At 43.5% G+C, this 10,599-nt stretch overlaps 1 protein-coding gene across 1 annotated transcript in view; it reads right to left on the bottom strand.

The window, feature by feature from the left end:
- Positions 1 to 2,045: 2,045 nt before the first annotated feature.
- The window catches only part of LOC131262628 (cyclin-dependent kinase 14), a 124,163-nt gene continuing 115,609 nt past the window's right edge, over positions 2,046 to 10,599 (bottom strand). Inside the window, exons 6-10 of the mRNA XM_058264675.1 lie at positions 8,125 to 8,299; positions 4,693 to 4,954; positions 4,390 to 4,602; positions 4,105 to 4,284; positions 2,046 to 3,255 (exon numbers count right to left, since the gene is read on the bottom strand). Of these exons, the coding sequence (XP_058120658.1) occupies positions 3,179 to 3,255; positions 4,105 to 4,284; positions 4,390 to 4,602; positions 4,693 to 4,954; positions 8,125 to 8,299 (907 nt within the window). The 3' untranslated portion in view covers positions 2,046 to 3,178. The remainder of the gene's footprint in view (positions 3,256 to 4,104; positions 4,285 to 4,389; positions 4,603 to 4,692; positions 4,955 to 8,124; positions 8,300 to 10,599) is intronic.

Raw genomic sequence — 10,599 nt, 5'->3', positions numbered from 1 at the left:
ACACTATTTTCATTTTAACGCCAAATTGAGGTGTACGCCTTTCTTCGGTGCACGTGAAGAATTGCTTTGTCGGTTATCTATCCATTTGCCTTCTGGCGTTCTTGTGAGAGGAATTTTCGTATGTTTCGAACACACACACACAAAACGTGTTGTAAGCAACAGTTGTGGTTTGGTTTCCTACGGAACTGAACTCCTAAAGAGAAAGACAGACAGTGAACGAGAAAGAGGGCGCGAAAGACAGAGTGAAAGTTCCCTCCTATGCCGGTTTTCGGTAATCTACGGTGTCTGACAAATTGGTGTCTAATGAAAACGAGGTGCAAATTTTAAGTTTGTTTTGGAACGTCGGCAAGTCGTGGCTTTCGTTTGCTCTATTTACTCTAGAACTGTTAAGATGAGGGCTACTTCTACGATTTTTAATTGGATTTTGTTTCTTTAAGAAGTTCATTTTATTACATTCCTTAAACTGCTTTTCCATCATCTCGCTCCGGCTAGAGTTGTCACTGTTCTTCAATTAACCCATTGATTTCTACCAGTCCGTTATAATTATTCTAAACTACTACGTTTTATCTACTTTTAAAGTATCTTTCATTTTGTTTCTGTGTTCTCTTACTAGCTTGTTTTTACGATTTATTTTACTTGGCTACGTGAAATTTGATTTGCATTTATTGTTTTAGAGATTTTCATTTGTCATGTTGGCTACACAACTACCGCCAATCTACGTACTGTTACGGGTTGTTCCTACCTTCAGGTTATGAACGGACACGGAACAACAACTGAAATAGCCAATGAATGGGCTACGTTAAACCAATACTTCTAGTTTATTTCGGTCGATATATTTCACCTATGGTTCTCGGTTGGGTTGACTAAAACTTCTTCTACAACAGGAGTCTATTTTTGTTTGTTTGGTTTTGGAAATCCTTCGGAGATTGTGACTGTACCATACATCCGTACCAAGGGGCTCTTATTTCCTGTTCACATATTTTGATTATCGCTTGGTGATTGGTCTACCAATGTGTGGAGTTTAGTGATCGTTTTAACACAAACCAAAATTAACCTATGCTTGTTACCATCTCATCCCTGAGAGAATAAATAATTTCACTCGAATCGCAACGACAATTTCCTGCAACAGCAAATGGAATCGGTGAAATAACTTTGAAAAAATAAATAATATTGTTACGGAACGAATAAAATACAGAACACAACCACTAATGAAAAAAATAAAACAAATGTTGTAAGCTACGTCATTTAAAGATTGTTTATTTCATGTCTTGTATTTTTGCTAATTCAAACGAAGGGTTGCACCTTAGTTTGATCCGTTGTTTTATAATAGGCTTTGCTTATTTTAATTATTACAACTGAAAACCATACGAAGAACAAAAGAAAAAAAAAACCTACACTTAACGTCAATACTTTTTTCGATAGCTTTCCTTCAACTGAACATAGATGTGAATTATCACGTATTGGGGAAAACATAACCGAGACTGTGTGATCACGAAAATAAAGAAATATGCGAATAGTTGGTTAATTAAATGAAGCTGAGTTTACAGGTCGTCGAAAACGAAACGGCAAGCCATGCTTTGTTTGTTTCTTTGTAGAGTGAAGGAGCAAAAACGAGTGTCCCAAATCGAATCGTCCATTAATTAGGTAAATATGCCACACTTTGCACGCTCCGTCAGATGCTCCTTACTAAATGCAACATCGTGATGTGCCTTTTTTGCTTTATGAATTCCGTGTCTCGGAGGCGAATGAAGTTTTCCCCACGATCGTGCCAAAGGCGTTACAATCAAACTGCATTGCGCCATTTCCGTTCGTTATACCGTGTTAGGCCCGTGTTGTAATATTGTTCGATTCGTGAAGCGGTGATCCGTGGGATAAATGGGTCTAATCGTATATAATGGACTCACAGCCTGCGGTGGCGCAGAACAGCATCAAGGTGTTTACCGATCTTCCCCGGGAGGAGCAGCTGCTATGAAGGGAAACTATGAAACGCGGATAATAAATCATACCGGCAGGTAAGAACATAGAATCGCAAAAGAAAATGGGGATAAAACGTTCGTTTAGTTATTTTATAAGTTCATTCAACAAAACTTTGATGAACGGGATTTTTCTAAAATGTTTGAACTAAATATAATAGCTTGGTATATAACATGATTATGAAAAAAAACCTACTCATATCGATACAAGAATCCTGTGGCTAGTGTAAAATAATATCGTAATTGCTTATGTTAAGCATGTTTTTTGCCCCTCACTATTGATGATCATTTGTAGCTGACCCTTTGTTTGGACCTAGAGCTGTTTTGTACAATGTTTTGTATCGAACTATCGCGTTACAAAAGGAAAAAAAATATAGAAAAACATTCACAAAACTAAACGAAAACATTGATCGTGATTTTCTCTCCCTTGATTGATTCAGAATGGAGGGGATGAAGGAAAATGAATTCAATGATGCCAAACGACTCCCGGCCAACTGTGTTTTTTCCTGTTGTTGCGTACTGTTCGTAATACTATTTGAATGATCTTGTGTGAACAGAGAATAAACATCGATGCAGCAATAAGAGACAGTACACGAATGATCACATCCTTTAGCATCACTTTTGGTTTCCGGAGGATAGCTTTTTGCGTTGTCAGTCAAGCGCATGAGGCGTCGTTTGGTCATCAGGCAAGCCTCAGAGACCCTTCGAGTTTCTTCCGCAAGAATTTTTAAGGGTATCCAGTTTCTAGTTTATATTTAGTTTGGAGGTTATTCCGATGCGTAGCCAAACATTCCACTGTGGATGTCAGGGATTCCTTAACATTTCCTATGACTACCCCCCTCCCAAACCGTTCTGGTCTAACTTTGTCCTTGGCCTTTCAGTAGAAAACAAAACTTGTATTGATCCTCTTTTCACTCCTCTCCAATAGTTTCCCTTGCTGACTCTGCCCAGTGAACGGGGGGTTATTTGATGGGTCGTCGCACGCACGTGAGGGTTGGATGTTTTCGAGGTTTGCGTCCACCACCCAACACCGACGAACGGTCGATCGGCTGCCACTTTGAATTACTTTTACTAGCCGCACTCGGCTTAGCAAATAATTGTCGAATTCAGCTTCTGCGCCCTCTGCTAGCCAGCAACGCAGGCAATCACATTAACTACTAACAATAATAACGTATTGCATCTAGGGTTTTGCTTTGTCTTAACTCTCATGTGCGCGGGTGCGCGTGGTGGCGGTTCGGCTCCGGATGCAAATAAATACCTTCCACGGTGAAGATGGACAGTTCTAAAACGAAGAATGTAAATGAGGAAATGATTTGAAACCGAAGTTGAGCAAGGTAAGTTATTCTTTTCCATGTAATATTAGATGGCATACCCATAGTTTCAGCTATGTGTATGTTAAAGTATAATTTTAACTATGTAGAACACTACCCCAGGATTTTGAATTTTTTAAAGTTTAATGTATGCAAAAAAGTTTATGAAATCCTTATCAATCTCAGTCTCACAATGCTCATGTTATTAATAGAGGAGTTGTAGCTTCCATTTACAAAGTCTATTTCATTTCGAGAGAGATTTTTAAGCACATTTTCTATTTAGTTGTATGGCAATTAATGGGTTCGAATCCCAACTGAGACCGGACTCTCCCCTGTACGATAGGACTGACTATCCACGTACAACAGGGAAACAAGTCTCGTAAGCCCTTAACGGGTAGGCATGACCAATAGGTCGTTACGCCAAGAAGAAGAAGAAGAAGAAGAAGAGGCAATTAAACTGCTTGCAATTATTTTGTGATTTTTTTAAAACATTGTTTATCCATAAGAAAGATTCCTTAAAGAAAAGAATTGAATCGTGTGTATTACCATCCTTGCTTTTCAAAATAATAATCTTGGATAAAAGCGGAGGTGACATACACGACATTTTGTTATTTTCAATTATTTAAGGTGCAAGAACATGGAGAATTAGCAACATAGATTCATCGGAAGGTGATTACATACACCTTCCTCTTATTTGATTAATTCACTATTTTTTTATTAGTTATTACTATTAATTTAATTAGTTATTACTAAAAATGTTACGTTAAAAAACTAACTGTAAACCACAAAGAAAGACCGAAACTGTGTTGCAATGCACTTACCATCCGGCAGTTCGTAGAGCTTTTTTGGCAACGAGGCAAAGTACCGATGGCGCAGCGCATCGTCCGCGCTTATCCGATTGTCCGGGTTCAGCTGCAGGAACGAGGTGGCCATCGTTTCGCCCTCGTTGATGTCGTACAACCGTGGAAAGCTCAGTCCCAGCTTGCGGGGTTTGAAGAAGCCTGCGCGTGGAACAGTGGAAGAGACGTGTGAGCGATCGCGGCCCAGAGGTGACAGTACGACGACGCAGGAGGTTCGGACCGCGTGGAGGACCGCATCCGTCTTACCTAGCATTTGTAGCTTGTAGCCCGGCAGATGCGTTACGCCCGGCCACGAGTCCTCGGTAGGCGTGCCGAGAATTTTGAAGATCTTGTCCAGCTGATCGTACGTATCACGGATGCCGGGGAACGTCGGCATGCCGGTTATCATCTCGACGAATATGCACCCGACGCCCCAGATGTCCAGTGAGGTGGAGTACTCCGTGCTGCCCAGGAGAACATCTGCAGGAAAACGGAACAAATGAACCCAAATGAAATCGTGTTTGGTAAACTGTATGTTCCCAACAAATTGACAGCACGAGCGATGCCTACCTGGCGGCCGGTACCATAGCGTGACGACCTCGTGCGAGTAGGTGTGGCTCGGAACACTCTTGGCACGCGCGAGCCCAAAGTCGGCCAGCTTCAGCTCGCCCATCTCGCTGATGAGCAGGTTCTGCGGCTTCACGTCCCGGTGCAGCACTCGACGCTTATGGCAATAGGAGAGCCCTCGGAGCAGCTGGAACAGAAACAGCCGCACGTTTCGGTGGTCGAGCCCGCCCGGATGCCTCTCCATGTACTGCGAAAGGTCGGTGTTCTGTAGGGGAAAAAAGGGAATCATTTACAAGCTTAGAAATGGGCAAACAAGTGTATCTTTTTAAAAGATCCCTTTACAGGCAACACACAAATGGTGGAGTGTTTCTCATTGACCCGCATCCATTCCCTAAACTTTCTTTACCGTTTATTCTAAATAGATTATCACTACTGTCCATGGTGCTCTTTTTATTGTATCAAATTTCCTCCCGGCAGTTGCACTAACTAATTAGCATAAATAATTAAATCGAGAACTAATGCGTTGGAATTACAACGTACGGTGACGCAGGTACCGACGATTCAGGGATAACCTCCCGAGGAGGATAGGAAACAGGATACTCCCTACCGTTGTTTTACAGAACCATAAATTACATCTTTCCTCCGAAGGGTGCACCTTACACCGAGCACAACCTGCCGTGGGGAAAGGGACTGTGCCGGTGGCCTAATTATTAATTTAATTCAATAAATTGTTGCCACCGGTAGACGTTCGACGGCCGATAACCATCCTACAGGTAAGCCCCGACGACGACTGCATGAAATAAGGGCAGTGGTGGAGAGTAAGGCAAGCAAGTGTATCCCGTTTCGAAACTGTGTATCAATTTCTTCCTTTTCCAGGGCGCAGTGTGCGGTCTTTCCCAAACCCTGAAGATACTACAAAGGGAGCCCGGTCCACGTTTGCGCCAGCCAACTTAGAATCAATACGAACCGAGCGCCACAAGTTGGAAAGGGTCGATGCGAAACGGGATGGAACAGGTGCTTGATAAATGGCATATCCGGCCATGGGAGGATCTTTCCCGGTACTTTTCCTCTTCCGCTTTGGTTTATCACTTTCCAGGAGTTTCGCATACTCACGCATCTCGCAGGGGGAGATGCGAAAAGGTGCGCTGTTGATAATAATGTAAGAAAGAGCAACCTCAGGAAGCTTCCGATGCAATCGTACGCGTTTGTTGAACGCCCTTTGTTCGAGTGTTGTTCACTGATTGTTCTCGGAAGCCAAAGTTGTAATTTATGTACTTGTTTCCACCGTTTCCATGGGTTCGTTTCTTTCCCGTCCCCGAACACAACTCATCCAGAACCGGCGAAGAAGGTAGTAGTTTTTCCTCCATTTTCCACAGATTGCTCACGTTTGTCGATGGCGAACCGTTTCTGTTTATGGTTGTGTTTTCGGAACATCCCATCGAGCGATGACGATGGATAATAACAAACTGCACCACCAACCCCCTGACCAGGCGGCTTTGGTGGGTGAACGCAGCGTCGGGTCCTCGAGAGAACCTTTCGCCTCGGCCAGACACATCAACGATGAATTATTGCACACGCACGAACGTTGTGAGTGTTTTGTGGTGCTGCATCGAAATGGGAAATTTTGTTCGAAAACCAACCGAACATGCCACTGTGGTATTAGAACAACGGACCACCAACATGGCTAAGGGAGGGAGGTGGCGCACCATGTGGCACACTTTTCCGCTGTTTTTTTTTCCACCACTGCAAGGATTGTGTTGATTTATTAGGGGTTATAAAAACAAACAAATCTTTCGGCAAGAGATGAACGGTGAGAGTGTATCGCAATAATTCCGCCTGGGAGTGGTTAACCAAGCAAATGGAAGCAAAAAACCAAAACCAAAACAAAAATCGTATTTGACGCTCGAGCATATTTGCTCGGGATTAAGTGATTTTATGTTCATACATCATTGTGGTGATAATTTGGTACACAATCAATTGAAAACTGTGGTTTGCTTTCGGTGCGAGTGTGTGACGTGTGTGAATGTTTTACCGATCAAATAAAACATGCTGGATCATATGCAGTGTCGTCAGAAATAAAACGATTGGAAGTAATATGTTGTAAAAACAACGGTCCGATCGGAACCAGTTTAAATTTAACAGGTTGGAGGCGTGAGCAGAGGACAGCAGTAGTGGTGATATTCAACGTCCGCTAGCTGATCAAGGACCGTAGGGTCAATTTTGCGGTAGAAAGAGACCACCAGCTAACAGACGCGGCTGAAAAGAAGATAAAAGGAACTCCAGTTGGGACACGGGATTTTGTTTTTCGACTCGGAACAATACCAAGAAAACTCGTGTAAATTAAAAAAAATAGAAAGAAAGAAAGAAACGGACCGAAAAACTGTTGCAGAACGTAACATAAAATGTTTTCTACACATGAAAAAGGAATGTATTGTTGAGTAAAACATACTAGAGTGTGAAATAAAAAAATTTAGAGATAAAAGCTTAATATATTCGACTTTGAACAAATGATAGAAAGCAATAAATGAAGAAATTCGGTTTGAAGAGACAAAAAATATATCACAATCAGTCAGTATCAGTCACACCAAAGCACGTACTTATGTTTGGTAACGGGCGCCATCTTTCCAGTAGAAAAAAGAAAGAGTGAAACAGTACTCTAACAAGAGAACCCAAGAAAACCCTTGGGTCCCAAGCGACTCGAGCCGATTGGCAAACGGAGCCAAACGGATGGAACGGATAGAATGTCTTTTCTTCGTTCCAGGGCGGCCGGCAATCATTCGAAACACCAAACACACAGCAGATAATAAATCACACCGGAAGGGAGAAGAAAATTGATACGGAACCGGCCGGAATGCCGAGGAAGCCAGACACGCCGTCGCGGTCCCGAGGGGAGTTTGGTACGAAGGAAGAAAAGCGCTTAGAAATTCATGACGAATTCCCACCACCCGACTCGTGCCCCCGACGTTCCTCCTCTCCTGTTGCGTTTGGTTTCCACCGGAAGGATACCTACGAAGCTTCGGCTCTTCGAGGGTGGGGGCAATAAATAAAATGTGCTGATCGGTCCAGACACGCTTTCTCCGAGAGAAGTTGCCACATCTCGCCGGAAGAAAGCAGGTCCTTCTGCCACGCGGAGGATCGTCTATGGAACGAACGAACGCTCCTTCCGCCAGCGAAACGAATGACTTCAACAACTAATAAAAGGTAATAAATAAGCAGTAAGGCTTGCGGTGGAAAATGGGCAAATAATTCCGGCCGTACGCCACACCATCCCGAGCGGGGAACTTTGGGGCACGTCCCACGGCTTGGTTCAGGAGGAGACGGGATTAAAAGTTTAGCTGGCGTCGAGGGGAGGAGAGCGCGTTTGCATGAAACGCCGATCAATTGGCCCCGCTGACCGATGGATTTATTGGAACCTGTGTGTGTATGTCTACTTACCACAAACTCGAAGACGAACGTGAGCGTTTCACGCGTGTGCACGATGTCGTGCAGGGTCACGATGTTCGAATGTTTCAGTTCTTTCAGCAGGGACGCCTCGCGGATGGCCGTGAACGGTGCACCTTCCTCTTCCTGTAACCTGATTTCTTTTAACGCTACCACTTGATTTGTTAAACTGTGGGGAAAAATAGAACACGAAAGAACATGGATTAGTCTCGTTCGTCGGATGGTGACTGGGGAGGAGAGGGGGCCGGTGGTTGGGTCGCGTACTGGTGGAGATGAAATACGGTTCACCGGTAGACAATAAGTTACGTGTCCGCCTCGGTTCGATGCTGACGCTTTCCGTGCACCAGAACACACTCATCGGTGGCCGGAAAGACGCCGGCCTCCAAGCTTCAACGACCACGTACGACCTGGCCTATCCACGCCGTGTAGCGGTGTTATCCTTTATCCAACCCTAAATTCGATTAGAACACTTTAGGATTGATGGCGGCTGCTTCGGAGATAAATTGTGGCCGCTTTCACCCGGGACGGACTATGTGCGTCCGTCTTCTTGTCTTGTCGTGGAAGCGGAAGAAAAATGGCTTAAGATGTCCAGTTTTTCGGGGCGGTTAAAGAAGCAAACTCAATTTGTGGAATTATGTTGAGCTGTGCGTGCGTATTCCGTTTCGCAGGGGAAGCTGTTTTGCGACACGAAAAACCGTTCATTTTCCACAGTCTTCTTAAAGTACACATTTTTTCTGCGCTTTTTGAAACTAGCCTTAGCATGATTTTTGCTCTAACTATAAACGCTCCCTTGTTTATTCGAAAAAAAACATCGAAGGATTTTATCTGTATCTTTTTTTCTATGTTAATCTGATAGCAATGTTGTCAGAAACAACGAATACGTTTCATTTTGATTTCTGGAGCTTTTTTGCTACCAATTGTTTTTGGGACTTTGCTTTAACGAGCGATCGAATAAAATGCTGTTTAGGTTATTCTTTTAATTTTTTTTACTTATTCTCTATATTTTTGTCAACTTTCATCAAACCCTCTGTCAACCGCATTGGTTTATGCGACGAAAATGTTGTCCGTCACGCCAAAACCCAACCACAAACTGTTCCCGTTATCTAGGGTAGAAAGAAAAACTTTGCTTGTTGAAGGTTGTATCGGGCAAAAATCATCTAAATCAACACATAGGAGGTAAGAAAGAAAACAAAAAAGTTTTAGAAGAGCACCGCCAGCAGTCACCCGAAAGAAAAGGAAATGCGTTTGGCAAACGGTGAAGAAAATAAGCAGAGAGAAAAAAAAATGTCCCAAAAAGAAATCAAGAAAAGCGAACCATCTCACATCACAGAATGGAATCAAACTTATCGATTTTCGAGCGACTCCGGGACGAGGAGCAACACGTGCAGGACGCACACCCCATGCACGGAGGGGCAAACAATTTTCCCAATGCCAAAATTCCCCCTCCCCCAGTCGTGGAGAAATAGGGAAAGAGGCCAGAAAATAAAGGGATTATTGAACGGAGCGCGCGACGGGTTTTGGCTGCTGCATGCCGAATTCAAAACCATTCCAAAAGCGAACGAAACGAAGGCAACGAGAGAGAGACAAGGCTAGAGGACAGGAAAGTTTTGCCAAAGGAATCTCACAATGTGTGCGTGTGTGTGTGTGTGTGTCACCGTGGCCGGTAAGGAGACCGACATTCCTTCGATGTATTTTTCGGTCGTACGATGGAGGGTGTTGCTGTTTTGGGACCGAAATGCGAAACTTTTCGGTCTCTCGACGGTCGTAGCCGCCTCGCCGGCGGGTGAGTGGTTTATTGTGCATGCCGCGGGCGATGGGTGGAACGCTTTTCCGACCGATTGACAATAAGTAGGTCAGTGGGATGCTGCCGCTGCACATTCCAATTCAAGGAAGGTAAGGGATAAGAGAGAGGGAGTTGAAGAAGGAGACCAAAAAATGGAACAAGATTAGGAAAAGATCGGTTGAACGAATGATGCTTATCTCGATAGGAAAACCAATCTCAAAGAGTTTCCATGACGGAGCCAATGATTGGGAAAATGCGAACACATCTTGAGGACAACATGCTAGCAAACGGAACACGAGCTGGCATGTTTTACTTCAATGAGGTGTGTTTCAAAATGGAAGTGATAACACAGTGGTAAATGAAAATAAATGTGTATTCAATCTTTTGTATCCAAGGAATTAAATCCTCAAGGAAATGTTAAAACTGTATTGAACTTAAATTAATTAAAATACGCAAAACGATAGTCCCAGATCAGAGTTCACCTTCAGAACCAGTTTGTTTTCCTATTCCCATTCTTTTATTCTCTTATGCGAAAACGTTTTGTTTTCCCCAACAGGTGTACGAAAACAACCCAAATTTTGTTGCAGCCGCATTCCGGAGTTGAACGTACTACATCTCATTTACTTGCCTAATCCCTTAATACTCGCAATGCCGTTGGCTTTCTGCTAATCTCGGCGCCGCCCGGG

The sequence above is a fragment of the Anopheles coustani genome, chromosome 2 (assembly GCF_943734705.1).
Source record: "Anopheles coustani chromosome 2, idAnoCousDA_361_x.2, whole genome shotgun sequence".
NCBI lineage: Eukaryota > Metazoa > Arthropoda > Insecta > Diptera > Culicidae > Anopheles > Anopheles coustani.
This window is presented reverse-complemented; position numbering and strand designations above follow the sequence as displayed.